At 45.0% G+C, this 10,065-nt stretch overlaps 1 protein-coding gene across 7 annotated transcripts in view; it reads left to right on the top strand.

Moving 5' to 3' along the window:
* The first annotated feature begins 2,311 nt into the window (after positions 1-2,311).
* Positions 2,312-10,065, top strand: part of ADAMTS20 (ADAM metallopeptidase with thrombospondin type 1 motif 20) — a 195,600-nt gene continuing 187,846 nt past the window's right edge. For all 7 annotated transcript variants that reach the window (XR_014297386.1, XR_014297387.1, XM_082664945.1 and 4 more), the window contains exons 1-2: positions 2,312-2,442; positions 3,023-3,384. Coding sequence is in view for 5 of the 7 variants with exons in the window: in XM_082664945.1 (XP_082521071.1) it covers positions 2,352-2,442; positions 3,023-3,384 (453 nt within the window). In the remaining 2 variants the exon portion in view is untranslated. The remainder of the gene's footprint in view (positions 2,443-3,022; positions 3,385-10,065) is intronic.

The raw sequence follows: 10,065 nt of genomic DNA, 5'->3' as shown, positions 1-10,065 counted from the left end.
GAGAAATGCTTGATTTAAATGGCATAGATTAGCTTATTCATGACATTTTCACTTGGTAGGGAAGGAGAAAGGAAGAGAGACAAATAATGTGAATATCGTAATGGGTCTAGTCTAGTATAATGAAAAAACTTTGGTGTCAGAAAGAGTTTGTAGATATCCAGTTAGTTACTTAGATACTGTGTAACATTTATCTTCTATAAAATGAAGGAAATAATGTTCTTTACTGAACACTGTAAAGATTATAATGAAATAAAATACATATCTCGTACATTTTCCCGCTCCTTTAAAACAGGAAAAAATGGCCCTATTCTTAGAACATTGTTTCCAAAAAGTTAGAGCAGGTTGAAAATCAAATATCACATTGCAAATACTACTTTGAGTGACAAACGTTCTGTGATGGAAATGAAGTATCTACTTTGCCTGCAGTCGGCAGTCAGATAGCCAGTTAAACAGGTGCAGATCTATTTTCTGTTATTTGTATGAAGGTAGGCATAGCTCCTAAGGTAAAGATGCAGAGCTGCAGTGTAATTGGAATGACTCTAAATTACAGTGTACTGAAGGTAACCACTAAACAGACAAGTGTGGGTCAAGTCCATTTTTGTTTTGTTTAGAGTAACAGTAGGATTAATTTAGAAAAACAACATGAGAAGTCTGTAATTCTGTGATGAATAAAATGACACTTGTGAGCAAGGGGTACAAAAGAAGGGGATAGATTGTGGAAGAATTACCATTACAGAGCTGGGTAATTTCCTTGGCAAAAGTAAGAAACTCTCCTTCCTTGGACAAGATTGTTCCACATTTGATACAAAAGTATGGAGGTCTGTCATGAGAGGTCAACTCAAAGCAAACAGAATTTTCATTGTTGTGAGCTCACAGGAGAAAGGGCAGCCAGGGACTAAATTGAGAGTGTATTCCTTTGTGTTCATGAAGAGTTACCCATATAATTCCTTTACTTTTTATACTCATATTCTTTCTCTCCCTTGGTTGGATTTCAACAATATCTGACCACTTCCACTTCATTTTTTTTTTCCATACTGGTTATAGGGAGAAACAGTTATGTAACCTGTAAATCAAACAGGTGGATTTGGGAAATGAGGAAGGAGTTCTGAAATGATGACTGCTTTCTGTTGCCATTGAGGTTTATCCAATTTAACAGACACAAGATGACTCAACTGGATTCAGAGCTACAATAATTGCTGAGGAAGATAACTGTGGATACATGGGGTCATTTGGATATTATAAACAAAAGACATATGAATACTGTGAAACTACCAGCAGAAAGTCTCATAAAAACAATGACCCAGGGGCAGATCCAAGTTTCATGGGGCTTGACATTTATATAATTTTGGGGGGCCCTTTATACAAAATTAAGTACAAAAATGAATACTGAAATGAAAAAAGTCACAATAAGTTACTGGAACTTTGGAGACTGAGATCCTTTTTTCTCTGGCAACTGCCAGAAATTCTCACCCAGAAGTGTTTGCTGATTGCAACCTCACCTTTGCTTTCCCCTCCAACACTGAAACTCACAACAACCCCCCCGGGTGCACAGGGGTACTTGCAAATGAGGCCTGGCCATTAAGCTTCGCTGGTAGCATCCTCTGCCTACAAGAATTTTCCGCTGTAGCTTACTTTATCTTGTTTGAGAAGCCTAAAATTACCGTGAAACATGACAGAAACTTTCCTTCTGATGCTTGCCATTTCATTGTAAGAACTAAAACCTCGCACACCTATCCCCTATCTGGACCTCGGCCGCGCAACTTGTATCAGTCCTAGGTTTTACGGGTACCGGGATGGTGTCCAACTGGGCCTCGGGCTACTCACCACGCTGCACGCCCACAGCCGGAGCCTGCGACGACCGCACTCCGCTTGCGGCTAGGGGCTGGGGGCGGGCAGCGCGCCGGAGGGCGAGCCCGGGCCGCGCCTCCAGCTGATTGGCCGGGCCCGGCCCCTGGGGGCGGGCTCTCCCCCCCAGCTCGCCAGGCCCGGGGTGGCTATATTGGCACCGTTCCTGCTAGGTCGGGTCGCTTCCTCGCGCTGGGCTGGACGCAAGGAGAGGGCTTCTGAGGGCTGTGCGGGCGCAGGAAGCGGAGCGAGGCTGCCGACTGCGAGCCGGAGGCTGCGGGGCTGCAGTGCGATGAAGCAGTGGCTCAGCGAGCGGAGGCTGGCGGTGTGGCGCGACGGGCCGGCCCGGGGCCGGGGCTGCTGCTCCGGAGGCTGCTGAGGCGCCGCGGCTGCCGGCGCGGAGAGCGGCAGGCGAGAGGGAGGAGAGGCAGCGGAGCGCGGGGAAGCCGGCGGGGCGGCAGGCGTCTCTGGTTGGCCTCCCCGGTCGGGATCCCCCCGGTGGAACCATGCGGGTGGCCAAGTGGCTGACGGGGCTGCTCTACCAGCTCTCGCTCTTCATCACCAGGTCTTGGGAAGTTCACTTCCACCCCAGGCAGGGTAAGGTCACCGCGGGGCGCCTTCAGCAGCGTGGTGGGGCGCGTGCCCGAGTGGGACGGGCGGACGGAGGCGGGGGGAGCGGTTCTGCCCGCTGGGGGACCCTGGCCCAGCCGGGACTCTCGGGACTCCGGGATCAGTCAGCCCCAAGCATCCCCGGAGGTTGCGGCTGCGCGGTGTTTCGAGGAATCGCGCGCGGGGCACACGTTTCCCTCCGGGGACCACGCGGCGGGGACGCGTGGAGCAGGGTGGCGCGGGCGCCCGCGGGGCACGAGTTGGCGGCGGCAGGGGGGCGAAGAGGGGCGCGAGAAGGAGGTGCTGCTGAGGGCCCTGAGTGTCAGGGTCCCTGTTTGGGGAGGGTGGAGCGAATCGGGGTTGTGGGAAAGCAGGCAGGCACACTCACAGAGCGCACGTGTGTGTGTGTGCGCGCGCGCTCGCCAGCGTGTGTTCTTTCGTCGCGCCCCGCCGGGGGTATGGGGACCTGGGGCCTCGGCTCTCTGGCTGGGACGTTTGGTTGAAGAAGTTCGGCGCTGGGGAGTTGGAAACGGGTAGGGGCTCAACGGCCTTTTCGCTGTGGTTGCAGAAGCCTTGGTGAGGACACTGGCCTCCTACGAAGTGGTGACCCCCGCGCGGGTCAATGAGTTCGGCGAAGTGTTCCCAAAGAGCCACCACTTCAGCCGGAGGAAGCGCAGCGCCGAGGCGCTGGAGCCCACGCCGTTCAGGACCCACTACCGAATCCGCGCCTACGGCCAGGTCTTCCAGCTGAACCTGAGCGCCGACGCGGCCTTCCTGGCTGCCGGCTACACCGAGGTGCACTTGGGAGCCCCTGCGCTCCGGGCTGAGGAGCGCCGCACGGCGCCCCCAGACCTGCGCCACTGCTTCTACCGCGGCCAGGTCAATGCTCGGGAGGATCACACAGCCGTCTTCAGCCTTTGTGGAGGCTTGGTAAGCGCGCTCGGGTCCCTTGGCATTTTCTTGGGATCCATCCTTGCTTGTTCAGGGAGCCGGGCATTGGCTTTTCCCGAATGGGCGGTTGGTTGACCTAAGAGATCAGAGTGGGCCACCAGAGGGATTAACACCTAGATGAACCCAAGCCAGAGGCCACTCCTTTCTTGTAGTGGGGAGAAGGGTTTGGAGGATCAGCATGTCTCTCCCTGCTGGGCAAAATTGACCCTTCTGTGCAAAGCTGCAAGAAAGAGTGTCAGATGCTGAGCTAGTCAGGGAGGTGGGGAGTGGCTTTCTGCTACACAGGAAGTGTGGTTTCCAGCAGGACAGCAGCCTCCTTCATTCAGACACACCCATTCTGGACCATCTATTAAGGCAGACTCCCCTGAAGTTACTTAAATTTATTCCTTGAATGAAGAATGATAGAATGAATAGAGAATGAATAAATGAAAAGGTTTGAAAACAAAGAGTTTTTGTTTGTTTTTTTGTTTTGTTTTGGTTTTTTTTGCTACTATGGGGATGGCCATTAATCTGTGAAGTACAGGATGGGGAAAAGGTTGAATATGCCAGTTTAAAATGCACTGCACTTAAAAATGTAGAGCATCTACAAAGACCTGGTGCCAGCAAATGAGAAATGATCATTAGAGTGACAAGAGTAAAGGATGTGGATTTTGTAAAAACCTCATTGCGGAGAGAGGAAATGAAATAAAATATTGGGTTCTATGTGTTCTATTTGTTTCTCTCCCTCTAAAACAGAGCTTCTAAACTTTTTTTTTTTTTGCCATCAACTTTTCAGCATTCTAGGGAAAACCCAGGGCCTCCTCTCAGCATAATTTAAATGTGTAAAATAGCATACACGTTATTTAATTGGCTTCCTTTTAAATACTAACAGTAATCAAATGTTACAAGTATTAGAATTTGTGGTGTCGTAATACATCCTTCTTTATTAATAGGTTAAATAATATCTATTGGGGAGGGGACTACTTACTTCTATACTTTTGTAGTGGTAATGAGAATAAACAATCCGGATAGTTTTGTATTACATTACATTAGAGTTGAAGTAGCTATTATTTTATTGCCAACAAAGTCACAATGTCTGTGGTTTTACCTACAATCATAATTGAAGGAAATGTTATGTATCAGAGGTTAGGGAAAATAAAGATGTCTTTCTCATCCAAGTTCATGGAACCTCTGGTTGAGAACACTTACATTAAAACATATATGAACTCACTTTATCATTAACTCCTCTGATACATACGTGTTCAAGAAGAAACAACTAAGAATTTGGCTACAGGATTCTTTCCAAGTATTCTAGCTTTTGTTGGGCAAATTTTAGATGAGTTTCAGAACACCAACATTGTTTGCTCTTTGATGAAGTAGAAAATTGATAACAGTTCTTTCTAGGCCAAATGTAATACTTCGTTTCAGGGTAATTGGTGTAAGATGTCTTCCTGGGTGTGAGTATTGGTCATTACTAAGTAGATTTGGAACACCTCTTTGTTCTTTTTTCTGCTATTATCTTGATATATATATGTACGTATACATATATATATATGCCTTGGACAGTTTTCTTTTCGGCTGTAGATAAGTGTAAAATGCAACATCAGAATGGCAGAAACACACTAATATTTACACAGCCATCTACACATCAAAGGAAAGAAAAATATTCTCTTTTCTAGAACCTTTCAAAATGTTTAGTTTGTCTAGAAAATTCTAGATTTACTACCACAAATTTGTCATGGTCAGTATGTTTTCTTGATTTAGTATTTAAGGCATGGAAAAAATTCCAGATGGGAAGCATTATTAGGAGTGATGTTTCTGCTCATGTTGATTCATAATTTTTGTGTAGTTCAAATTATTATTCAGTATCTCCTTTTTGAAATCAAAAAACAGTTGGAAATGTTTTAAAGTCATAACAGGAGTTCATCCTTTTCCTGTCACTGTGTCAATTTGGATATAATTGTTTAGTTATCATGCATTATTAATTTGATTTATGTATGTACTTTGCTTTTGGTAGACTTACTGATATTATCAGAGTTTGATTTAACATCTAAAAACATATTTTCGTACCGATGTAACTCAGCTTTATCTCCATTTCTCTGTATGTGTAGGGCTGCGTTGAGGATATCAGTCACAGCAGAGATAGAAAGTTTCCAGTAGTACAGCACATAACTAGAGGTATCAGGATCTAAAAATCTTTTAGAAGTATGATCAGGACCCATTATAAGTCTAAATCACTGATGAGATTAGTGACATTTCTTTGATTTTTCTCCCTTGTGATATTAGCACTATAAAGGATATTAGCTGTATATTTATGATTTTTTTATTTCTACCTTGACTCTATCCTTAGCACTCTTTAGAATAATAGTTTCATCAAATGGTGGAACTTCTGGTAGGTTTTAGAGTCCATTTATTATTATATCAGATTCCTGTTTTTCAGTCTCAGATTAATCTTTAGATCCAGATAAAGTTGTGTTACCCACAACCTGGACCAGCTGAGTTTTTGCAGATCCTCCTTGATACAATGCCCAAGATGTCAGTAATGCTCACTTCCAGCCCTGCTCCTACTGCTTCCCAGCTCATCTTTGTGACTTTGCATGTGTGCGCCTGTGATGATTCAGCTTTGATTTTTGTCAGTCCGTTAAACACTAAGGTTGAGATTTACTGAAGGATTTTTAGAGCCAGTCCTATTGAAGTTCTCTTTTGCTAGTTGCTCTTTGCTTTTAGTTTTGCTTTTAATCGTGAATGGATGTTGTACTTAATCAGATGCTTTTCCTGAATATATTGAATGAGTGTGTGACTTCCTCATTTTTTTTCTATTAATGTTCATTGTCATGGCTGGATTCAAGCAAATGTTGACCATTGATGAAAACTGACCTCATACAGGGCAGCAAAGTGTTCTGAGGCCTCTGTATTGTTTGGGAGGAAGGTGGGGAAATCATACTGTCCTCCAGTGCCTCTAGCCTCCGAGGTCCTTTGTGCCTCAGTCTCCTTGCATTTTTTTGGCACCAGCCGCTGAATTCTGGGCCTGAGAACTTGTGGCTTTTCTTTGCTCAGTTGGGGCTCACTGACTCTTTCCTACCTGGGCTCTCTCTGTTGCTGCGTATCCCTCTGAGTTCTGGATGCAACACCTAGTTGGCTTCTTCATGTGCAGCCTTCAACACAGGGTCACTTAGATCCTGCTGCAGTGCTCTCTCCACATAAGGTGGTTTGCTGATGCCATTGGTAATCTTCCAGACCCCTCTAAGGCTCTGAGACCCTTCATGGCATATGAAAGTCTAGGGGGACTTGATCCCTCCCTTCGCCAAACTCTGCCACACCTCTATTTCAGTGAGTGCATGTGTGTGTGTGTGGGGGCGGGGCTTGTAGAGGTCCGTCCCTTGAGTCCCACATAGCATGCTAAAGCACTTCTCTTGGCAGTCCTCCTAAACTATGTAACATGCCTTCCGCCTCCAGGGCCTTAAACCTTCAGTGGAGAAGTCAGTGCACATACATCTTCCCAGCCGTATCCATTGCCTCCATCGTTCTTTTCTTCCTGGAATCCACGGAGTTCCCCTTTCATATCTCATTCATTTGAGCTGTTCCCCTTCCATCTTCCCATTTGAGGTAGCATCTACCTTTCCTTTCTCTGGTGGCTACTGAGGAATGTGACTTTTAAAGGAAGGGAATACAAACCAAGTTACTACTTTCCAAATATCTCTGTACATACAACCATTTAAAAAAATTGACATCACAACATACTTATTGATTTCATTCAGTTGCTAGTGTTGCATTAACCTCAAACATATAAACTAACATTTTCTTTTAATTTCTACACAGCTACTTTTTTTCCCCACTTCTAGAAGTCTTAGTATTTACGTGTTTTTCTCTTTCACTAAACCACTGAACCATGACTTGTATTGTTTAGTTTTCTTAAGTGTTTTGGGCCCAAGAACCAGAGGGGCTGAGTCTGCCAGAAATTTTCTTTGTTTCCTGTGGGTATAACTTTTGCTTTTCTTTTTTTTTTTTTTCTTTTTTTTTTTTTGCGGTACGCGGGCCTCTCACTGTTGTGGCCTCTCGCGTTTTGGAGCACAGGCTCCGGACGCGCAGGCTCAGCGGCTATGGCTCACGGGCCCAGCCACTCCGCAGCATGTGGGATCTTCCCGGACCGGGGCACGAACCCGTGTTCCCTGCATCGGCAAGTGGACTCTCAACCACTGCGCCACCAGGGAAACCCTACTTTTGCTTTTCTAATCTTTCTTTCTCTGTAACTTTTCTTTCTTCTAAGTGTAAGTATTTATCACGTAATTCAAACATTTCTGATTATTTATTTTGACATTTCTAAAATCTATAGTAGATATGAAAATAGAGCCAAATCATAAATTTACCTATATGTAATATAATGGCTAATCAAACTCTGTTTTTAGTTCATTGATAAAGTCACAGAATATATAGTTATCAGGCGTTAATATCTCTAGATTCAACTCTAAACTTTGTTTTCATGGCCATATTATCTATTTTCTCATGATGTTGATACACTCTTGCCAATTAGAGGTCAGTATTCCATAAGTTGTAATATTTGGGGCATATCCTTGTCAGAATGGTGTATGTAAATTGTACAGAGGCTATTCCCAACAACCCCTGTCGCTCTACCAGCTCTCTTACATTACCTGGTTGGGTTCCCTTCTTCCAAAGGCCCTCAGGGACTAACCCGACTGCCTAGACAATTAGCTTCACTGTTTCTTGGTGGGATTTGAATCAATGCAGTCTTTTTGGTTGAAAGAAACAGTTTCCAGATGTCATAAAACCAGACATTGCATCTGGCTTATACAGTATTCTCACGGAGCAGTGGCTGTGTGTACTTTTTTGAAGTTTCTCATGTGAACCATTCTGTGGCATGTCAGGCACTAATGCCCTCTGATGACTGATTATTTAGGTGCTGTAGTACCTCCATGTTCAGACAGGAAATAAGTGTATGGAAACTATCAGTAGTGTCTTTACCGGTTTTTGTCTTCTTAGAAAACTTATTTTTTAAACTTCCTATTTGCTCAGAAGTCACATAGCCTCAGGTCATTACACATGCCATTCTGTATTCATATTTTTTGTTGGAAAACTCATAAGGATCCCTTTTAGTTATTCCTATACTTAGTCAAATACTCAAGCAACACTAAGGAGAATTTCTTAGGCCTCTACCTTTAACATTCGCGTGTTAGCCTAGGTCCTCCACGAAGCAGATAGTAAGGTGGGATTAAATGTGCAAAGAGTTTAATAGGGGAAGTGTCTGTGTTAGAAAAAAGGAGCGAGCAGTGGAGTCTGAAACAGGTGAAGAGAGGATGAAAATGTTGGGTAGAAGCATCCCAGGCTTCCGGGCAGTCTAAGCAAGGTTCAGCAAAGCACCCCTCAAGCCAGATTTGCCTGGGACAACGGTGCCTTGCCTCCTAAGAATGAGTTTCCTCTTCATATCCTTGCCACACTCAGTTACCGTCTGGAGTGGTGCATGGGAGATATGGCAGGGGCACACGCACGGATGGATCTCAAAACCTGGAGTGGGGGTCCTTGGTCAATTATGCTCAGCATTCTCAGGGCCACCACATAGTGACCCCGGGCACATGTACACACACTCAATGAAAATAGTCTGTTAAATACTGTTAACAGAGGCGTACAAGGAGTGCTGGGTGAACTTTGAGGAAGGAGGGAGGAAGAGTGTTATGAGACCTGGGCTGGAGGAGGCTTCTCAGCTGGACTTTGAGGGATGAATAAACATTTGGGGATGTGAAAATTCAAGGGCTTCTTGTGGGTCTCTGCAGCTGAAGAGTAGGGTGCATTAGGAGGTGAGGGTGAAAGGTAAGGTTGAAGTCAGATTAAGGCCTGGAATGTACTGCGAAAGCGTGAAGGCTTAGACTGTAGATGGTGGGTTAGTTTGATGTGTTGGGAGGGGTCTGCCCTTATGCATCATGGTGCAAGGAGCAGGGGAGGCAGCGAGGTGCTGAGGAGATCACCACTGCAGTAAGGAAGAGCAGGGAATGGGAGCCGCAGGAAGCAATGTGGTTGCAGTGGCGAGAAGAGTTGGGTTCCTGTGGAAGGTGCACTATGAGACCAGTGGTTGTCAACTGGGGCAGTTTTGTCCCCCCGGGGAACATTTGGTAGAGTCTGGGGACACTCGGTTGTCACAGCTGTGCAGGGGGCAAGGGAAGCTACTGGCATCGGGTGGGTAGAGGCCAGGGATGTTGCTAAACATCCAACAATGCCCAGAATAGCCTCCTACAATGAAGAATTATCAAAATGTCAGTAGTGCTGAAGTTAAGCCACCTTGTAGGAGACCCATTAGAATTTTGGACCAGAAGAGCAGACAACCAAAATGGTTCTAATGACTCTGACTTAAATGACTGAGTGATCCTGTAGCCATTAACCAGGAAAGTTAATAACAGGAGAGGTGCCAAGAAAGAAATATTTATTCTAGAAACATTTGTTTGATTCTCTCATAGGTTTACTTTAATCTTCATAATGGTTTGAATTTATATTTACTCTTCTTTTTGTCTAGAATGTCCTTTGCCTTAAACTCCTACTCATCTTTCCAGATCCATCCTGAGCCTTCTTTTCTTTGTCCCATCTTCTCTACAAAGAGCTGACCAGGTTGTATACATATATCTTTGTTAAGTAATATTGCTTTATAACATTTTGACAATATATCATGAACATCTT

This window comes from Grampus griseus, assembly GCF_964374135.1.
Source record: "Grampus griseus genome assembly, chromosome: 11".
NCBI classification, from domain to species: domain Eukaryota; kingdom Metazoa; phylum Chordata; class Mammalia; order Artiodactyla; family Delphinidae; genus Grampus; species Grampus griseus.
This window is presented reverse-complemented; position numbering and strand designations above follow the sequence as displayed.